The sequence below is a fragment of the Schizosaccharomyces pombe genome (assembly GCF_000002945.2).
Source record: "Schizosaccharomyces pombe strain 972h- genome assembly, chromosome: I".
Classification (NCBI taxonomy): domain Eukaryota; kingdom Fungi; phylum Ascomycota; class Schizosaccharomycetes; order Schizosaccharomycetales; family Schizosaccharomycetaceae; genus Schizosaccharomyces; species Schizosaccharomyces pombe.
In genome coordinates this window covers 3,352,327-3,372,748 of record NC_003424.3, presented here as the reverse complement: position 1 = coordinate 3,372,748, position 20,422 = coordinate 3,352,327, and the positions used below count along the sequence as shown (strand labels likewise).

At 37.4% G+C, this 20,422-nt stretch overlaps 8 protein-coding genes and 10 long non-coding RNA genes across 18 annotated transcripts, besides 2 other annotated features; 7 read left to right on the top strand and 11 right to left on the bottom strand.

Annotated features, from left to right (window-relative positions):
• Nucleotides 1–2: 2 nt before the first annotated feature.
• SPOM_SPNCRNA.902 lies at nt 3–1,288 on the bottom strand. The gene has a single exon (NR_151289.1). It is a non-coding gene; the product is annotated as a non-coding RNA (long non-coding RNA).
• On the top strand, nt 250–1,492 carry rmt2 (N-methyltransferase). Its single transcript, NM_001019584.3, has one exon. The coding sequence runs from the start codon at nt 267–269 to the stop codon at nt 1,338–1,340; it is 1,074 nt and encodes a 357-aa protein (NP_594160.2). The 5' UTR covers nt 250–266; the 3' UTR covers nt 1,341–1,492.
• On the bottom strand, nt 1,365–3,022 carry dsk2 (UBA domain protein Dph1/Dsk2). Its single transcript, NM_001019583.3, has one exon. It carries the CDS (start codon nt 3,004–3,006, stop codon nt 1,942–1,944), a length of 1,065 nt encoding a protein of 354 aa, NP_594159.1. The 5' UTR covers nt 3,007–3,022; the 3' UTR covers nt 1,365–1,941.
• Nucleotides 3,023–3,196: 174 nt separating this feature from the next.
• Nucleotides 3,197–5,277, top strand: nsp1 (nucleoporin Nsp1). The gene is made up of 2 exons (NM_001019582.3): nt 3,197–3,233; nt 3,300–5,277. Exons 1-2 carry the CDS (start codon nt 3,230–3,232, stop codon nt 5,090–5,092), a joined length of 1,797 nt encoding a protein of 598 aa, NP_594158.1. The 5' UTR covers nt 3,197–3,229; the 3' UTR covers nt 5,093–5,277.
• On the bottom strand, nt 5,249–6,605 carry SPOM_SPNCRNA.3505. The gene has a single exon (NR_192870.1). It is a non-coding gene; the product is annotated as a non-coding RNA (long non-coding RNA).
• atg44 (mitofissin Atg44) lies at nt 5,624–6,432 on the top strand. Its single transcript, NM_001019581.3, has 3 exons — nt 5,624–5,695; nt 5,729–5,817; nt 5,877–6,432. Exons 1-3 carry the CDS (start codon nt 5,693–5,695, stop codon nt 6,004–6,006), a joined length of 222 nt encoding a protein of 73 aa, NP_594157.1. The 5' UTR covers nt 5,624–5,692; the 3' UTR covers nt 6,007–6,432.
• An 81-nt stretch (nt 6,606–6,686) lies between the features above and the next one.
• Nucleotides 6,687–7,035: an LONG TERMINAL REPEAT.
• Nucleotides 6,884–7,673, bottom strand: SPOM_SPNCRNA.3504. The gene has a single exon (NR_192869.1). It is a non-coding gene; the product is annotated as a non-coding RNA (long non-coding RNA).
• Nucleotides 7,201–11,202, top strand: Tf2-4 (retrotransposable element/transposon Tf2-type; the record flags this gene model as incomplete). Its single annotated transcript, NM_001019580.1, has 1 exon — nt 7,201–11,202. The coding sequence occupies one exon, from the start codon at nt 7,201–7,203 to the stop codon at nt 11,200–11,202; it is 4,002 nt and encodes a 1,333-aa protein (NP_594156.1).
• On the bottom strand, nt 7,937–8,720 carry SPOM_SPNCRNA.3503. The gene has a single exon (NR_192868.1). It is a non-coding gene; the product is annotated as a non-coding RNA (long non-coding RNA).
• Nucleotides 11,203–11,252: 50 nt separating the features above from the next.
• Nucleotides 11,253–11,601: an LONG TERMINAL REPEAT.
• A 144-nt stretch (nt 11,602–11,745) lies between these two features.
• On the top strand, nt 11,746–16,605 carry dhp1 (5'-3' exoribonuclease Dhp1). Its single transcript, NM_001019579.3, has one exon. The coding sequence runs from the start codon at nt 11,857–11,859 to the stop codon at nt 14,830–14,832; it is 2,976 nt and encodes a 991-aa protein (NP_594155.1). The 5' UTR covers nt 11,746–11,856; the 3' UTR covers nt 14,833–16,605.
• On the bottom strand, nt 12,027–12,570 carry SPOM_SPNCRNA.3502. Its single transcript, NR_192867.1, has one exon. It is a non-coding gene; the product is annotated as a non-coding RNA (long non-coding RNA).
• SPOM_SPNCRNA.3501 lies at nt 12,747–13,174 on the bottom strand. The gene has a single exon (NR_192866.1). It is a non-coding gene; the product is annotated as a non-coding RNA (long non-coding RNA).
• On the bottom strand, nt 13,604–13,828 carry SPOM_SPNCRNA.3500. The gene has a single exon (NR_192865.1). It is a non-coding gene; the product is annotated as a non-coding RNA (long non-coding RNA).
• Nucleotides 14,077–14,692, bottom strand: SPOM_SPNCRNA.3499. Its single transcript, NR_192864.1, has one exon. It is a non-coding gene; the product is annotated as a non-coding RNA (long non-coding RNA).
• On the bottom strand, nt 14,847–16,072 carry SPOM_SPAC26A3.11 (mitochondrial omega-amidase). Its single transcript, NM_001019578.3, has 2 exons — nt 15,670–16,072; nt 14,847–15,620 (listed from the first exon to the last, which is right to left on the bottom strand). Exons 1-2 carry the CDS (start codon nt 16,015–16,017, stop codon nt 15,000–15,002), a joined length of 969 nt encoding a protein of 322 aa, NP_594154.1. The 5' UTR covers nt 16,018–16,072; the 3' UTR covers nt 14,847–14,999.
• On the bottom strand, nt 16,452–20,381 carry cnt6 (centaurin ADOP ribosylation factor GTPase-activating protein). Its single transcript, NM_001019577.3, has 3 exons — nt 20,219–20,381; nt 20,056–20,180; nt 16,452–19,764 (listed from the first exon to the last, which is right to left on the bottom strand). The coding sequence occupies exons 1-3, from the start codon at nt 20,232–20,234 to the stop codon at nt 17,134–17,136; spliced, it is 2,772 nt and encodes a 923-aa protein (NP_594153.1). The 5' UTR covers nt 20,235–20,381; the 3' UTR covers nt 16,452–17,133.
• Nucleotides 17,632–18,802, top strand: SPOM_SPNCRNA.3498. Its single transcript, NR_192863.1, has one exon. It is a non-coding gene; the product is annotated as a non-coding RNA (long non-coding RNA).
• SPOM_SPNCRNA.3497 lies at nt 19,141–19,807 on the top strand. The gene has a single exon (NR_192862.1). It is a non-coding gene; the product is annotated as a non-coding RNA (long non-coding RNA).
• Nucleotides 20,382–20,422: the final 41 nt, after the last annotated feature.

Here is a 20,422-nt window from a genome sequence, read left to right as displayed (position 1 = left end):
ATCGAGGTAGAATAATTTTAATTATTTAATGCCATTTCCTTGCTAGTTTTCTTTATCCTATAGCTCATGAGTACATTCTATGTCTTTGAAACACTTGATAGAACAAAGAAGAATTTTTTATTTTTATTTCATCTTCGTTATGTAAATGATTACAACGGTATCTAAAATGTCTTATTGTTTAACAAAAAAATCCCTTAATTTCTAAGTCCAGCAAAGCATTCAGCTTAAAGCTACGAGTAAAAAATACCTGCCATCTTCATATTAAAATGGACGCTCCACTAGTGAATGAATCGGTGGAATTCCAAGAATCTCAAGAGTCCTTAAGTCTCTTGGAAGCCTCCAAACAACTAGATTTAAAAAAAATTCAAAATCTAGTGGATCAGGGGGCAGTTACTTCAGCTATCGATATCGAGTCTGGCAAAAATGCTTTACATTTTATAGCCTCATACGCTGAGAAGGAGACAGAGGTTCAAGCTATTGAAGTAACGAAATGGATCCTTTCTAATGGTGGAGTCTGGAATGGTATTGATAGAGCTAACGAAACTCCTGGATGCATTGCACGTCGTAGGAATTTATTGCGCTTGTACGAAACAATCGTGGATGCTGGAGTTCGATCAGAGCTATTACTTTCTCTCTTAGAGAGGAAGGAACTTACAAACGAACAATTGGATACTAACGAAAAATACTTGCAAAGTGCACTCTCCTATACGCAACCTACAGAAGACAGTTCAAGCCTTTTGGATAGTGATGCAAACGCTGTTATGATGAGTTGGGAACGAAAAATAATGCATCGTTCTGCTGAAATTATTGCACCAACCAAGGGCCGCCGTGTTTTGAATGTCGGCTTTGGTCTTGGAATAATAGATACGTTCCTTCAGGAAAAGGAGCCTTCGCTTCATGTGATCATTGAGCCCCATCCGGACGTTCTGAAACATATGCGTAAAAACGGTTGGATGGATCGTGAAAATGTGATTGTATATGAGACAACTTGGGAGAACGCTATTAACGACATTGCGTCTAAATACGTTTTCGATGGCATCTACTATGATGCTTTCGCAGAAAGCTACGAAGATCTTCGAAACTTCTTTGATTCAGTTGTTGGTCTCTTAGATCCTGAAACAGATTCCAAGTTCTCCTTTTTTAACGGATTGGGCGCCGACAACCAAACATTTTACGATGTTTACAAAAAATTGGTCCCCATCGATCTTGTATCGTTCGGGCTTCAATGTACATACGAATCCATGCCCGTAAGTAGTAAAGACGAGGAATGGAAAGGCGCAAAGCGTCGATACTGGGATGTTTCAAAGTATTTCTTGCCCATTGTCACTTTTGATTTTTAAACTTGCTGAACTATACGCTTGTCATCGGACGGAACTTTGGAATTTAGTTTTTGGGACTAAGGATAAACTATCTTAATACAATTTTGTCTATATCATTTTATTATTTGAAATTCAACTTTCATAAGCATAATTAAGTTGTAATGTTAAACAGACGTATTTTTCTTTTTTTTTAGTATCTTAAAACTGCTATCGTTTATTGAACATTATAAATCACTGAAGCGTAAGTAAACTGACAATTTAGAAAAAACTTATTTTTACACAACAAGTAAGCTTTCTATCTAGGAGAAGCATATATAGAATTCGTCATCGTACTTAAATTAAACGACTAAACATATTCATTCAAATCGATTAATATGATCATCGCGATAAAACAGAGTACGATGACTTTCCAGGTAAAGTCACTAAAAGTCTTGTTCAGGTAAATCTGGCAAAACTTGCAAGCATGGCATAATAATCTAAATATCACCAAAAGATTGGGCCGTATAAATTTTATTACAAAAGGAAAAAGGGAAGAGGGAAGTCTTGATACAAAGGGTATTATCCTTGAAATATATGAACACCAATAAGCCTGATTGATATATTCTAGAAACGAACAAAGGAATTAAAGATCACTCAACAAAGATTCAATAGCACCTTGCACGTTTCCTCCACTTCTTCTTAGTGCTTGAACGTTACGCTCGAAATCCACAAAGCCCATTTCATTAAGCTGGCTCAATTGCTCAGCATAACGCTCTTCTGGAGGGCGAGTATCTTGAGCAGGAGCTGGAGGAGAGGCAGCTCCCCCAAGGCCAGCTCCCAAACCGGCGTCTCCCAAACCAGCACCGAAGCCAGCTCCTCCCAAGTTATTTAATAAATTTTGAATGGTGTTGGCAGCAGCAGTTTGATCAACAGGTGCGGCACCTGCAATACCAGCTGTAGCATTATTAGCCCCTCCAAATCCACCTAAACCAGCTCCACCTAAACCGCCTAAGCCAGCTCCTCCTAGACCACCCCCCATTAAGGACATAGGGTCAATACCGGCAGCACCCATTTGTTGATGTAGTTGAGCCATTTGGCGCATTGTGTCGGGATCAGTCATCGCGCGACGGAACTCAGGGGACTGCATCATTTGACGGACATAAGGAGGTGCATTACGAAGATGCGGGCTGCTATTAATAATCATATCCAACATTTGAGGATTTGAAAACATCTCATTAATAGAAGACTGCACCATAGGATTAGACAACATATTGGCAAGCTCTTCGGTCGAGGGTGGAACAGGATTCTCAGGATTAGGACCAAACATAGATGCTGATGGCATAGGGATATTAAATCCAGCGTAACGAGCGCTAGTTAAATTGGCAAGAGGATTATTAGCACCCTGACCTGCTTGAATATTCGTTGGAACTTGTTGAGTGCGGTCCGATACATTCGTGGCGGCGGCTGCAGGATTTTGTCCTAAGGTTTTTACCAAATGTATACTATGTCCATCTTGAATTTTGTATGTTTTTAATGACTCTTCATCTTTCAGAACGCGACCAGCGTAAATCAGTCTTTGTCGTTCCTTCTCTATATCAGCTACAGGCGCAATGGCTTCCTTTAATGCAAGTACAGAAGATTCACTATCAACTGTAACTGCGTACTTTTGATCATTTGCCGCCTTAATAGTCAACGATATATTGGTCATGTTGTTGGGTTTGGTTAGGTATTTTCCACTCGTTCGATGACGCTCTTATGTAAAAGAAGTATCTTCGGTGAGCTTCAGTGGACCCTTTCTTCAGGTCCCAAAAACTCCGAATGGTGACCCAGTTCTCCGTTTTGGTTACCGACGTCTCCGAATTCACCGAGTTGTGACCGAACGCCATAAACATTTCACTGTCCTGATACAACTTTCAGCAAGACCCAAATCAATGTGTAAGTGTAAGAGGCGGCAAAGCTGGTCCCTTGGAATTTATTAAAATTTGCTAACAAAATCAATAGCTTTCAACCCAGGTAATAACCAGAATTCAGGGTTTTCATTTGGGAAACCTGCGCAGCCGAATTCAGCTGCGCAAGGAGCAGCAACTCCTGCGGCGACTGGCTTGTTTGGAAACACAAATAATAATACCTCTTCTACAGCGCCGTCTGGAGGCTTATTTGGTTCTAATAACGCGAGTAACACCAGTGCTCCCAGTACCTTTTCTTTTGGTAAAGCAGCGACTACAGGCAACTCAACAAATGCATCAACGAGTTCACCTTTTTCGTTTGGGTCTACTAATACCAACAATACTGCTGGGGCTAAACCTCTTTTCGGAGGTTTAGGAAGTACCGGGTCTGCTAACTCTACTGGTGATAAAAGTAAAAACACCGCTTCTTCTGCTACAGGTGCAGCAACTACTAATCCTTCAGGTAGTACTTTTAATTTTGGAAGTTCAAATAATTCTTTTAATTTCGGTAAACCCGCTTCTACGACTAATACGACGACTCCGGCAGCCGCTAGTACTGGTTCTTTGTTTGGGAAGCCTGCTGCTACAGGGACTACAAGCAATGCCCCTCCAGCTTCTTCTACTTCTACGACACCTGCTACTGGAAGCGGAGGTTTTAGCTTTGGAAAACCTGCTAGTTTAGGCTCTACTAATAATGCATCCACTTCAACCACTGCTAATTCAGGCTTTAGCTTCGGAAAGCCTGCAACTACTTCAGCTCCAGGATCTAACACTACTGTCACCCCCAGTAGCTCCATTACGGGAACCAATGACTCAAAGCCTGCTGCATCTAACACTGGTTCTGCTCCAACTACTGGTTTCTCTTTTGGTAAGCCTGCGGGCCAAGCAGCTTCAACCGCAACGGACAAAGGTACTACCACCACATCTTCAGCTGGTACTGGATTTAGTTTTGGAAAACCTGCAACTACAGAGGATACTAATAAACCTACTGCTCCCAACTCAGCTTTTACAAAACCGGCTACTTCAACTGGTGATAATAAGCCAACATTTTCTTTTGGAAACACTTCAAAACCTACGGAAAATACTAGCACAACAGCAACTTCAGCTCCGCCACTTTCGAACAATACGAAACCTGCAGAAGGTGCGAATCAGACTAGCTCTGGATTTTCATTTGGTAAACCTGCAACTGATACTACAACATCTACTTCAAAAACCGGTCCCCTTTTTGGTAATAAACCTGCCGATCCCAGCGCCAAGCCGGGCGCTACTGCCTCCACTACTCCTTCTGAGCCTCCTCCATCTTCTATCAAACACAAAACTCTTCAGGAAATCCTTAATAAATGGTCTACTGATTTGACTACGCAAACTGAAGTTTTTAATAAGCTTTGTGACCAGGTTTCTGACTGGGATAGAACTTTAGTAGACAATGGTGCTTTAATATCGAAATTATACACTGAAACTGTTGAAGCAGAACAGATGTCAAACCGCATTGATGACGGATTGGAATATGTATCTTCCAGCCAGCAAGAGCTATTTAAATTGCTGGATTCTTATGAAACTCAGTTGGAGACCTTTGATGGTCGTGCAACTTCAGCACTTAACGTCGAACGTGAGCGCGCTTTTGGTGTTGCTGATGATATTTTGAGTAGATTGGATCGATTGGGTGAAGACCTTGGTACTGTCATAAACCAAATGAATGATTTTTCTAAACCCGATGATTCAATTTCCGAAATTGTGAAGGTTTTGAATGCACAGTTGGCAAGTCTCGGATGGGTTGAAAATAGAATATTTCAAATGGAAGAAAAGTTGGATACAATAAAAAAAAAGAATTCTGACGTTTTGTTCTAATCATAATATTTAAGGAAATGGAAAACTATTAAAACTACCTAGCCCTTATTAATGATTTCCCCTCGGTCTATTCCCTGGTGCTGTTAAATCTAATAGATTGTGGTTTTCTTTTATCAATACTAAGGAACATCACATTATTGCTTGTACGTAAATGAAAATAATAAAATGGCATTTTCTTCATAAAATGGGTGTGTCAGTCTTGTAATTTATCGTGCAGTTTACCATACTTAACCCCAAGAATTTCATTTCACACTTATGAGACAGACCTAGATACTTTTCTCTTTTTCTTTACATAAGCCTTTATAAATTGCTAACTAAATTTTTAAACTAGCTGAACACAAAGGTTTTGATCTGTGAATGATTTTGACAATTTATGTAGTATTAATTAGCCCAATCATTAATTCCCCAGTTTTATGAATTTAACATCAATTATAATATTTTTATGTTATAAGGAAGATGAGAGGTATTCTATGGTATTTTTTTACCGACCTCTCAGTCTTATAAACTGACGCTAGACTAAACACTTACCTCAACCACACCCAAATACCTCTCCTCTCTGACGTTCTCATAGTGCCTTTAAAAAGATCTATTTAATCGATAATGGTATGTTTTAGCATCAAATAATACTAATAGTAGCCTTTTCTTTCCCGACTATTTCATTACGGTGTCGACTTAGCACTAGTCTCTACTTGTGTGGCCGGCATCCGTCGATCATCTGGTATTTCGTAAGTAGCATTCTCTAATTACATTTGTCGATATAGTTTTTAACAACATGTAATGGTAGTTTTGAGGTCGAGAAAATTCATAACGAAGACGTTAAGACAGCTGTCGAAAAGTATCTAAACTTTGGTGAATGGGCCTTTGATCAATCTTCTGCCTTCTTAGGTTCTTCAACATGGTTCAAAAAGGTATAAAGACATTGAATCTACATTTGAATATGCCTCTACCACTCCCTACGATGCCTTTATAATGTTTACTTTTTTCTTACTGTTTCCGCATTCCTTTTCAACTTGAAGTCAACAACTCAAGCAATTCATTTCATGCGTAATGCTATTTTTTTAGTTTAACTAGTTGGTTCTTTCGAGTCAAAGATTCAATTTTGAATTTCGTGTAGTAGTTTCTTTTTTACAGCGTGCGATTTTAGCTCCTTGTCTTCAATACCAAATCAACTTCCCTTTTATTTTTGGAATACGGTTTATAGTAAATCTGCTATACAGAGCGCTGTAATTTTGTAGTACAAAATTACAGAGTCCAAATTATCTCTGTTGAAGTCGTTTTTATTAAAAAAATGGCGTATACTTCCACAACAAAATTTTTAAAACTGCCGCTAAATAACAACTTAATATCTTTTGCGCATCTTTCATGGGTAGTTTAAGAGCTTTTTCTTTACTATGACTTTTGGTAGATTCAAGTTACGTTTGCTAAGTCATATTTCAAAAGTGGCAAAGTTGCAAAATCTTGTGTAAAAAATTGAGTAAAAGACATTGATCCAGCTTCGAGAACACTCATTTATTCGCTTTTTCTGACAGCTCATATTTTACATATAACTTTTAAATAGCATATTCATCTACGCATTTCGTAAAAGTTATCTTAATGTCAGCAATACTACACTACGCTATAATACACTACGTTGAGTATCACTATATGTCACATGTTCTAATTATATATCGTACCATGTATGATACGATATGGAGATTGATCTTAATGATAATCTATTAAGATCAATATTATCTGAATACTATAAATAGAGCTACTGCTGAACCTCGTTCCTCAGTTCAGTTATGAGCTATATTAGTGATAGGTAACATTATAACCCAGTTAATACAATACCTATACTCAGTTGCTACTTATACAACCTGTGTATTGTAATATAATAGATCACAAGGAAAACTCACCGCAGTTCTACGTATCCTTAAATCAGATACCAAACTGCGTAGCTTACAATAACTGAACTCTTGTGATCTACAATTAACTCCTTTAGGAAAAAGGAATTATTGAATAAATATATATCATAAATATATATATTTCTCTCCTTCTGGGTTCAAAGGAGAAAGAACTTTGGAAGGACTGTTATCCCTTTTGAAATCTCCCAAAGGGAAACATATACAATGTCCTACGCAAATTATCGTTATATGAAAGCAAGAGCAAAACGATGGAGACCAGAGAATTTGGATGGAATTCAAACATCAGACGAACATTTAATAAACCTTTTTGCAAAAATATTATCGAAGCATGTACCAGAGATAGGGAAATTCGATCCTAATAAGGATGTTGAAAGTTACATTTCAAAACTTGATCAACACTTTACTGAATACCCTTCATTATTCCCAAATGAGCATACTAAAAGACAGTATACATTGAATCACCTAGAAGAATTAGAGCAACAATTCGCTGAACGCATGTTTTCTGAGAATGGAAGTCTTACATGGCAAGAATTACTCAGACAAACAGGGAAAGTACAAGGATCCAACAAAGGTGATCGTTTAACTAAAACATTTGAAGGTTTTAGAAATCAATTGGACAAAGTTCAATTTATAAGGAAACTCATGTCAAAAGCAAATGTTGATGATTTCCATACTCGCTTGTTTATATTATGGATGCTGCCATATTCCTTAAGGAAATTAAAGGAAAGAAATTACTGGAAATCAGAAATCAGTGAAATTTATGACTTTTTAGAGGACAAAAGAACAGCCTCGTATGGTAAAACTCACAAGCGTTTTCAACTGCAAAATAAAAATCTAGGAAAAGAGTCCCTTTCAAAGAAAAATAACACCACTAATAGCAGAAACCTGAGGAAGACAAATGTTTCGAGAATAGAATACTCATCTAACAAATTCCTAAATCATACTAGGAAACGTTACGAAATGGTATTACAAGCTGAACTTCCAGACTTCAAGTGCTCAATACCCTGTCTAATCGATACGGGCGCTCAAGCAAATATTATAACAGAAGAAACTGTTCGAGCACATAAACTGCCTACCAGACCCTGGTCAAAAAGTGTGATATATGGTGGAGTTTATCCAAATAAGATTAATCGCAAAACAATAAAACTTAACATAAGTCTAAATGGAATATCAATCAAAACAGAATTCTTGGTTGTAAAGAAATTTTCGCATCCAGCTGCTATCTCCTTCACAACATTATATGACAATAACATTGAAATATCTAGCAGTAAACACACGCTCTCTCAAATGAACAAAGTTTCAAATATTGTCAAGGAACCTGAGTTACCAGATATCTATAAAGAATTCAAAGACATTACTGCAGAAACCAATACGGAAAAGCTACCAAAGCCAATAAAAGGGTTAGAATTTGAAGTTGAACTAACTCAAGAAAACTACAGATTACCTATCAGAAATTACCCGCTACCACCGGGAAAAATGCAAGCTATGAATGATGAAATTAATCAAGGATTAAAAAGTGGAATTATACGAGAATCTAAAGCCATTAACGCCTGTCCAGTAATGTTCGTTCCGAAAAAGGAAGGCACCTTGAGAATGGTGGTTGACTACAAACCTTTAAATAAGTATGTCAAACCCAATATATATCCGTTACCACTTATTGAACAATTACTTGCTAAAATACAAGGTTCTACAATTTTTACTAAACTTGACCTCAAAAGTGCCTATCACTTGATACGAGTAAGAAAAGGAGATGAACATAAACTTGCTTTTCGCTGTCCTCGTGGAGTTTTTGAATATCTAGTAATGCCTTATGGCATATCTACAGCTCCAGCACATTTTCAATACTTTATCAATACAATACTTGGTGAAGCCAAAGAATCACATGTAGTATGTTATATGGATGATATTTTAATTCATTCAAAATCGGAATCTGAACATGTAAAACATGTTAAAGACGTTCTACAGAAATTGAAAAATGCGAACTTAATTATCAATCAAGCAAAATGTGAATTTCACCAATCACAAGTAAAATTTATAGGGTATCACATTTCGGAAAAAGGATTTACGCCTTGTCAAGAAAATATAGACAAAGTCTTACAATGGAAGCAACCTAAGAATCGTAAAGAATTACGACAATTTCTAGGTTCTGTCAATTATCTTAGGAAATTCATTCCAAAGACATCACAATTAACACATCCACTCAATAATCTTTTGAAAAAGGATGTACGCTGGAAATGGACACCAACACAAACCCAAGCGATAGAAAACATTAAACAATGTTTAGTTTCTCCTCCGGTGCTACGACACTTTGATTTCAGTAAAAAGATTCTACTGGAAACTGATGCTTCAGATGTCGCTGTAGGAGCCGTATTGTCTCAAAAACATGATGATGATAAATACTATCCTGTTGGATACTATTCAGCAAAGATGTCTAAAGCACAATTAAATTATAGCGTATCGGACAAAGAAATGCTTGCAATCATTAAGTCTCTCAAACATTGGAGACACTATTTAGAATCCACTATCGAACCTTTCAAAATTTTAACAGACCATCGAAACTTAATTGGTCGCATTACTAACGAATCCGAGCCTGAAAACAAACGTTTAGCTCGTTGGCAATTATTTTTACAAGACTTCAACTTTGAAATTAACTACAGACCTGGATCAGCAAATCACATAGCTGATGCCTTATCCAGAATTGTTGACGAAACAGAACCAATTCCAAAAGATTCAGAAGACAATAGTATCAACTTTGTTAATCAAATCTCGATAACCGATGATTTTAAAAACCAAGTGGTTACAGAATATACGAATGATACAAAATTGTTGAATTTACTAAACAATGAAGACAAACGAGTGGAAGAGAATATCCAACTCAAAGATGGCTTACTAATTAACAGTAAAGACCAAATCTTATTACCTAATGATACTCAGCTGACTAGGACAATTATTAAAAAGTATCATGAAGAAGGTAAATTGATTCATCCAGGCATTGAACTTCTTACAAACATTATATTACGTAGATTTACGTGGAAAGGAATAAGAAAACAAATACAAGAATATGTACAGAACTGCCATACATGTCAAATAAACAAATCTAGGAATCATAAACCTTATGGACCTTTACAACCAATTCCCCCATCAGAAAGACCTTGGGAATCTTTATCAATGGATTTTATTACAGCTTTACCAGAATCATCTGGTTATAATGCACTTTTCGTGGTAGTTGACCGATTTTCAAAAATGGCAATCTTAGTACCTTGTACGAAATCCATTACAGCAGAGCAAACAGCTCGAATGTTTGATCAACGAGTTATTGCTTATTTCGGCAATCCAAAAGAAATCATTGCAGATAATGATCATATTTTTACTTCCCAAACGTGGAAAGATTTCGCACATAAATATAATTTCGTTATGAAATTTTCGTTACCATACAGACCACAAACTGATGGACAAACTGAGCGTACAAACCAAACTGTGGAGAAATTACTAAGATGTGTATGTAGCACACATCCAAATACATGGGTAGATCATATATCCCTAGTGCAACAATCTTACAACAATGCGATACATTCAGCAACTCAAATGACACCTTTTGAGATAGTACATCGCTATTCACCAGCTTTATCACCTTTAGAGTTACCTAGCTTTAGTGACAAAACTGACGAAAACTCTCAGGAAACGATCCAAGTATTTCAAACAGTTAAAGAACACTTGAATACAAACAACATAAAGATGAAAAAGTATTTCGATATGAAAATACAAGAAATTGAAGAATTTCAACCTGGAGACCTAGTTATGGTCAAAAGAACGAAAACAGGTTTTCTTCATAAATCCAATAAATTAGCACCTAGTTTTGCAGGACCGTTCTATGTGTTACAGAAGTCGGGTCCAAACAACTATGAATTGGATCTTCCAGATTCAATCAAGCACATGTTTTCATCTACTTTTCATGTTTCTCACCTAGAAAAGTATCGACATAATTCAGAACTCAATTACGCTACCATTGATGAGTCTGATATTGGAACAATTCTTCATATCCTAGAACATAAAAACAGAGAACAAGTACTCTACTTAAATGTCAAGTACATTTCGAATCTAAATCCGAGTACTATTATGTCAGGATGGACTACATTAGCTACAGCGCTACAAGCGGACAAAGCAATTGTCAATGATTATATTAAAAACAATAATCTAAATATCTGAGAACATATGACTTATCCTCAGATTTACATAGAAAATCTTGGGGAGGGCAATGTCAGCAATACTACACTACGCTATAATACACTACGTTGAGTATCACTATATGTCACATGTTCTAATTATATATCGTACCATGTATGATACGATATGGAGATTGATCTTAATGATAATCTATTAAGATCAATATTATCTGAATACTATAAATAGAGCTACTGCTGAACCTCGTTCCTCAGTTCAGTTATGAGCTATATTAGTGATAGGTAACATTATAACCCAGTTAATACAATACCTATACTCAGTTGCTACTTATACAACCTGTGTATTGTAATATAATAGATCACAAGGAAAACTCACCGCAGTTCTACGTATCCTTAAATCAGATACCAAACTGCGTAGCTTACACTTAAGAGACTAGATTTTAACTATTGTATAGCGAGTACGTTAGTAATTTCCAATTTACTCCAATGTGCGTTAAAAAATTTAGGTAGGACTGCGGAGACTACGCTAGATCTAGATTAAAATACCTAAATATTAAATCTTCAACTTATACTACACTCGTAGTCTTTAGTATCTAAAATTTACCAATTTGGGCTTTTTTGAAGCATTTGGTTTGGAGAAGATTTATTCGATTGAGTATTTTCTCCTTTACACCAAAAAATGGGTGTTCCAGCACTTTTCCGCCTTTTGTCGAGGAAATTCGCAAAGGTCATTACACCTGTTATTGAGGCTCCTACTGAAAAGCTTCCAGATGGTACTGAAATTGAACCAGATTTAAGTCTTCCCAATCCAAACGGAGTGGAATGCGACAACTTGTATTTGGATATGAATGGTATTGTTCATCCTTGTTCCCATCCTGAAGATCGCCCCGCTCCAGAGACTGAAGACGAGATGATGGTTGCTGTCTTTGAATACACGGATCGTATTCTTGCCATGGTTCGTCCTCGTCAGTTATTGTTCATTGCAATCGATGGCGTGGCTCCTAGAGCCAAAATGAATCAGCAGAGATCACGTCGTTTTCGTTCTTCTCGTGAAGCAGCTCTCAAAGAAGAAGAATTACAAGCCTTCATTGAGGAGGCAAAACAACAGGGAATTCCCATCGACGAAAACGCTACGAAGAAAAAATCTTGGGACAGTAATTGCATTACCCCCGGCACACCTTTCATGGACACTTTGGCCAAGTCTCTTCGTTACTACATAATAAATAAACTAAATAGTGATCCGTGCTGGAGAAATGTCAGATTTATACTTTCTGACGCCTCGGTTCCTGGTGAAGGTGAGCATAAGATCATGGAATTTATTCGATCTCAACGAGTGAAACCAGAGTATGATCCAAATACACACCACGTTGTTTACGGTTTAGATGCAGACCTAATTATGCTTGGTTTGGCTACTCATGAACCCCATTTTCGTGTATTGCGTGAAGATGTCTTCTTTCAACAAGGAAGTACTAAAAAGACAAAGGAAGAGCGTCTTGGCATCAAGAGACTTGATGATGTTTCTGAGACCAATAAGGTTCCTGTAAAAAAACCATTTATATGGCTCAACGTTAGCATTTTGAGGGAGTATCTAGAAGTGGAACTTTATGTCCCCAATTTACCTTTTCCATTTGACTTAGAACGTGCGATTGACGACTGGGTCTTCTTTATCTTTTTTGTGGGTAATGATTTTCTTCCTCATTTGCCTAGTTTAGATATTCGTGATGGTGCCGTAGAGCGGTTGACTGAAATATGGCGAGCTAGTCTTCCGCACATGGGTGGTTATCTTACTTTGGATGGTTCTGTTAATTTAGCTCGTGCTGAAGTCATTCTGAGTGCTGTAGGTAACCAGGAAGATGATATTTTTAAGCGTCTTAAACAGCAAGAAGATCGTCGTAACGAAAACTATAGACGCCGTCAACAACGCGAGTCAAATCAGGAATCAGAATCTTATGTTGACAACGTCGTAATTCAGCGTTCAGTTGAGACGCAATCGACAGAAGTTGTTACCTCTTCTAAATCAACTTCTGTTGATACTAAACCGCCAAAGAAAACTCAAAAAATTGACGCTCCGGCTCCAGTGGATTTGGTTAATTTGTCTGAAAAAACTTCAAATCGATCTCTAGGCGCTACTAATAGAGAATTAATTAATAATCGCGCTGCTAACCGTCTTGGACTTTCTAGGGAAGCAGCTGCTGTTTCTTCAGTTAACAAATTGGCGGCCTCTGCATTGAAAGCTCAGTTGGTTTCAAATGAGACACTACAAAATGTTCCTTTGGAAGACAGCATAGCTTCATCCAGTGCATATGAAGATACCGATAGTATTGAATCTAGTACCCCTGTTGTACATCCAATAGACACAAAAGTTTCAAATGTGGGTCAGAAGAGAAAGGCCCCAGATTCGACTGAAGAAAATGAAAATACTGATACAGTCCGCCTGTATGAGCCTGGATACCGCGAACGGTATTATGAACAAAAATTCCACATTTCACCCGATGAACCAGAAAAAATTCGTGAAGCTGTTAAACATTATGTTCATGGATTGTGCTGGGTTCTTTTGTATTATTATCAAGGCTGTCCATCTTGGACCTGGTATTATCCATATCATTATGCTCCTTTTGCCGCTGATTTCAAAGATTTGGCCTCCATAGATGTAAAATTTGAACTAAATCAACCCTTCAAGCCTTACGAACAATTACTAGGCGTTTTACCTGCTGCTAGTAAAAATAATTTACCTGAAAAATTGCAAACTCTTATGACTGATGAAAACTCTGAAATTATTGACTTTTACCCGGAAAATTTTACTATTGATTTAAACGGGAAAAAATTTGAATGGCAGGGAGTTGCTCTTTTACCATTTATAGATGAAAATCGGCTTTTGAATGCTGTATCAAAAATCTATCCTCAACTTACCGAGGAAGAGTCAAAAAGAAATGAGGATGGTTCTACTTTATTATTTATTTCTGAACATCATCCAATGTTTAGCGAACTTGTCAAACAACTTTACTCCAAGAAACGTCAAGGTAAACCACTTAAGTTATCCGGAAAGATGGCACATGGATTGTTTGGCAAAGTTAACACCAATGATTCCGTAATTCCCAATGTATCCGTTCAATGCCCAATTGATGTTACATCCGCTGACGCCCTTCAGAAGTATGGAAGCATAGATGATAATCAATCTATAAGTCTTGTGTTTGAAGTACCTAAATCGCATTTCGTACATAAATCCATGCTTTTAAGGGGAGTGAAAATGCCGAACAGGGTGTTAACCCCAGAAGATATCAACCAAGTACGTGCAGAGAGGAGCTTTTCTTCCCGCCGAAACAATGGTAATTCGTATCGTGGAGGACACCAAAGTTATGGTGTCCGACGCTCTTACCAATCGCAAAGTTACAGTAGTCGACAGAGCTACACTGGAGTTACTAATGGTTTTGCAAACGGTGGAGTTCAACCTCCTTGGTCTGGTAATGGCAATTTTCCTCGTTCTAATGCAAGCTATAACTCTCGCGGCGGCCACGAAGGATACGGCGGGCGCTCGAGAGGTGGTGGTTATTCGAATGGACCGCCAGCTGGTAACCACTATAGTAGTAATCGCGGAAAGGGTTACGGCTATCAGCGAGAATCCTATAACAATAATAACAGGAATGGCTACTATTAATACATTTAAGTTTTCTTAGTACAATTTTGAAAGCGGGTTTGGGATATTGGAGATAAATAATATATCTGATTATTTGAATTTCATTGGCACATTGCATAATTAGTTATGCAATTCAGTTACAAAATGCATGTTGATAACATAAAATTATACTCAACAACTATACCGATCTATTCCTCTTTCTTAAGAGCAGGTAATACTTCTGAATAAACATCAAAGCGGCGTTGAGTATAGATAGGAACGCTGTTTCGAGCGGTAGACATGACAGAGGGATCAATATCTGCGTAAACGATAGACGGTTTTTCATCAGTAGTAGCAATAACTTTTCCGAAAGGGTCTACAACAGTAGAATGTCCCCATGAATGATAGTCAGCGTTCATATCTCTAGCAGGGGCACAGCAAGCAACGAACATCTCATTATCAACTGCTCGGGCTCGTGCAAGTAGTTCCCAATGTAAAGGGCCTGTGGACAAATTAAATGCTCCAGGGTAAATCATCACACTACAGCCATTTCTAGCTGCTATCATAGCGAGTTCCGGAAATCGTATATCGTAACAAATACCCAAACCAAACTTCCCGTATTCAGTGTCAACCATAGTCATGGCGTCGCCAGGTGAAAGACTATCAGATTCGCGGAAGCTAACTCCACCAGGAATGTCAATATCGAATAAATGAATTTTCCGATGAACGGCTATCAATTTTCCAGAAGGATCAAACACCATTGCAGTGTTGTATAATTTGCCATCCTTGCGTTCAGGAATAGAACCGCCAAATAAGTAAGTCTTAGTATCCTACAGTACCGTTAGTCTCACATAATCAACGAAAATTAAATTAACAAACCTTTGCCATAGAGGATAAAGCTTGGTAAGAAGGAGATGATTCCTCTATAGGTTCAGCATACTGATTAAAGTAACCAGTACCATATGGTGAATTGAAAATTTCTGGTAATACAATGACATTAGAACCGTTTTTAGCGGCTTCCAATACTTTTAAACGAGCGAGTTGTAAATTTTCGCTCTTGTCTTTGGTATTGGCAAGCTGAACCAAGCCAATACGAAAAGCACGAAAATCTTTAGGAACCAGAGATGAAGCTGAGACAGACATGATGTTCCTTGTATAGCAAAAATTTAATGAAGGAAAAAAGGATCTTGTGCCTTTTTGAACGAGTCCAAAAAATTTACTGTTCATATAAACAATCACCGACTTGAAATTTTAGGTGAAGGAAGAGGAATGAGTAGAAAGCAAAGATACGAGGGAAGATGTCCTGATTTGTAGGCTAGTCTCAGAATATCTAGCTTGCGATAATTTTGAGCTCCAAAATATTATATTCCTGAAATCTCAATGTAACTTATTAAGCACGTGGCTAGCGAAATCCTCCAATCCAAATTACACCTTGTTATCAAAAAGAAATTTAGCAAGGTGATCAAACTTCCATGTCTTTGATAAGAAGAATGTCGACATCAAACTAGTTTTCAATCTATTGTAAATCTAAAGAAGAAAAAGGGATTTACATTCAAGCAGCAACTACACAAATAGAAATCGTTGTTTGAATGTTACGGAAGGCAAGACCAAAAAAATTGTTTTTGTTTATCTACAAGTTACAAAAGAATGATATTTATTACTGTGTCAACTAGTTTATAGGTAATGATAATATCGTCTGTCATTTTTAGAAAAAGGGGATTCAATTACTATAGATATTCAGTTGTTCCGAATGTGTTGAAAAATAAAATCTTAAGCGTCTTCGTTTCGCAAAAGAAGAAAATAAATGTTATAATAGCTCGAATGAACTGTTTGGCATACATGTTAATTTCACGTATATTGAATATTGATCTTGTTCAATAACAAATGAACTTATGGCATGCATAAGATCCATCAATCGAGAAGAGCCTAAAAATCGCATTTGAATGCGTATTTAAAGAAAGAATAGCTGTATCCTTAGTCAAAAAATTTTGTATTGAAAGAAAAAAGATTAAGAGTATAATGAAAATAAAGAGGAAAAGAAAGTTCGAAAACCAAAAGATGACCAAGAAAATAATGAGTAAATTACGTTGTTTAGCAAACAACCAAAATAAATTGCAATAATAAATTATAGAATTAACACATGATCCGAATAAGAGTAAAGCTGTGGAGATTAATAAGCTCTCCATTCAAATTCGTTGCGCTTCAAATCATGGAATTCACGGAAATCCGAAATGAAATGACACCTGAATAGATATTGAAATAGATGGTAAAAAGAAAGAATGAATTCGATTGGAAAAATGAACATAAAAGATGATTTGATGCAAAAAGTAAAAATGCTTCTCCCTACTCTTTCAAATACTTTGTAAATTGTTTTTGCGAAAGATATGATTGCATATCTGGACTTACATGCTCCGACAACTGTTCGGAGTCAGGAAGCAATAACCCATTCATGAATAAAAGTTCCAAGAGATGTAACTTACTAGTATCACGAGTAACCGCTTTTAAAAACACCACTCCATTCTCTTCAAAATTTGGTTTGGCGGCTAAACCTAGTAATATTTTGGAGATTTTATTTTGCTCCAAACCCTCCAATAAAGTAGCATCAGCATCTACTCCTGCAAAGTCAATGAATGCGTGTTCCACATACTTCTTCTGGGCAAATGCCAACTTCACCTGCGCATTATGCTCCGGCTTTGGCTTCAGCGAAGGATTAGAAAGTCCTTTTTCATAAACACGGTTGACAGCAGCATTACCAATTTTGCACAAAAGGACTTTCGATTGCTGCGATAACGAGTCGAGTAGCAAAGAACGTGTTTTCGATATATGAGTACCTAAAGACCTATGTATACCACTGCATTCAATACAAAGAACTACCGGTATATTGATCGAGCACCAAGTAACATCTTTAACCGAACCGCAATCTGCACACACACTGTTAGAGACATCGGTCTTTCGGAGCATTTGAATGAAAATGTTTGCACTGGCATGGTATCTCTCTAACTGTTCCATATGCATAGTACCCGAATTGTCTGATCGAAAAAATTGTTGAAGGTTCCACGAGCCTTTTCTACTGAAAGCCTTCTTAATACCCGAACCGCTTAATTTTCGGCTGATAGGCGTGGTCTCAAAACTCGTAGAAAATAGTGGAAATACCTTAGAGGGTCGTCTCACACTTGCACTCAACGGCGTTGCAACCCTAGAAAGTTGGAAAGACGAAATCTTTGCTGCTTCGCATATAGCTTCAATCCACGAGTCCATCTCTTCAGCAGACGTGGCTTGATAAAGTCGCTTCAATTTCGGAGTTACAACTTCGAAACAAAACCTCCTTCCCTGTTTGCGAACTTTATCAGCAGATGCATGTTTTAACGAAATGGATGAAACATTAGATTTTACGGAATCTTTCCAGTTTGCATACTCCCATAAAGAACCGTTCTCAACAACAATCCAGTGCTTGTGCCAAGCGGCTTTACTAACCATAGCTAGATCTGTACCAAGTTCGGTAGCACCAAATACTAAGAGTAGACCCTCTTTAAAAATCTTGTCAGGGCTTGCACTACCCCCATTAGAAATGCACTTTCCCTTTATCTCCGTTGTAAAATTGCTTGTCTGGCTAATATCATCTGCAGAGGCTGCCATGCGACGATTTGGCATAGGACTCTGTATTTCATGTAAAGGGAAAGAAGGGGAAATCGGAGATGGTGAAGGCGGTGCCATGGACTTTGGACGACCGCTAGTTTGAATTACCTGGGAACGATGCATCTCTCTGCCCTTGTCACGTCTGGTTGTACTCCATTTTGTTTTTTCAAGTTTTAAATTGAGTTGCTGAAGATTCGGAAGAACACTATTCATCAAATTACTAAAAAGTGCAATATGGTCATATTGGCGATGAAAGTACTGCAAAAAAATACCGTTAATATCATTAATAATGGAACCATCGTGAAGGTCTTGCATAAAACAATAGTAATCATATCGTTGTAAGGCAAACGTTTTCTCTTTTTGAAAAAATTTAGAGTCTCCTCCCTTTTTGTCCTTTTTAGCTGATAGATAACGCGACAAAGATCCATAAAAGCTTTTGCTTTGTTCATCAAATTCAAGTCGTCTATCATCAATTGGCTTAATGAAGCTTGAGTAAATGTTATGAAATGGCTCATATAAAAGATTAATTAAATCATAATTAAGTTTTTGTATAAAGGTGGCATGAATGTCCATAGCCTTGGTTAAATAACTGTCCAGAAGTATGTCCATATTCATACTGGTGCTATTAGAAGCTTCCGAAAGTGTCTCTGACAATTTCATAACAGCAACTTGCGATGCATCGTATGCATCACTTAATTGGACAATACGTTTCATTATTTTTTTGCAATAATACTTCATAAGAGATGATTTTTGCTCAAGCTCATGCAACATAGATCGGAATGACGGTCCATCCTCATAATTCTCTGGGAATATAACGGTCTTGGTATTAATCAATGAAAGCTCCGTCTTCGCTTCCGGAGATTGAGGAGGTTGGGTTTGTACCGTCTGGCTAGTAGTTAGCGGCGACGTGACACGCTGGCTTTCCGAAAAAAATGTATCATCCATAGAATCACCGCAACGAGATACGGTGTAGTAGCTAAATTTTGAGATACGTTCAAGAGTACAGTCTTCAGTAGAGTAAACGGCTATGCAAGAATAGTTTTTGCATTCATACTCCAGAAGTTTACCCGAAGGAGGTGACCACTCCCAATGATATCTGATATTGGCCGCATTTGAATCTGGTAAAAAAATTTCATGTACATTATCCGAAGAAATTAAGTCTGCATATTTCAACTTCTGAGCAAAAAAAGAATCAAACGATTGAAGCGATTCGCAATGGATGAGTACAAGTACTTTCCTCTCCTTCTGCAACTGGAGAACACGATCACTGAATAAAAAGTAGAAGTCTAGCTTGTTTTGAAAACTAAACTTAGGGAGGCACTCTTTTGATGTAGAATCCTAATTTTTACAAAGTTAGTAAAATCGTATATGGAAATAAGAACATCTTCGAGCAACACGAATGCACAATGGGCTTGCTCCAGTTGCTCCTTTTGGATAAAATCATAGACTATATCTGTTTGTCTTGTAGTTATTGTCATTCATTAGTCTGTGTTATCCAGTTCAAAAGAATGGACTTATAAATAGATGTAAGAGTGATAACTATTTTTTGACAAAAGAATCGACACTATTAAATGTGTCTATTTTAATATTTTACTCAATGTTCAGATACTCTTAGCTTTTATATCATACCAAAACCATGTCCACCAATTTTCCTGATGAGCTAGATATTGACTCTAGAAACCCATCTTCTCGGGCGCGGAATGAAATGGTAGAGCCATTGTCTAATTTGGAAACATCAACAGATTTCAATAAAGCTAAACGTTAGTAACGAAAGTAAAAATATTAAACATACAGTCACTTCCGTCCATTGCCGGGTCAAAGGGCTATTAGTATAAATTCGGTATGAGAACCGGCAGCAAAGCTTGAAGGAGTCTCAATCAAAAATTTGAGGGTTCTCAATACGAAGCTGCTTGTTCTCTTCGTCAAATGGTAAAGATGGATGTTGTGCGGACGACAGGTTTTTTCTTGCGGTCAGAGCCCACAACTTGCCGTATCA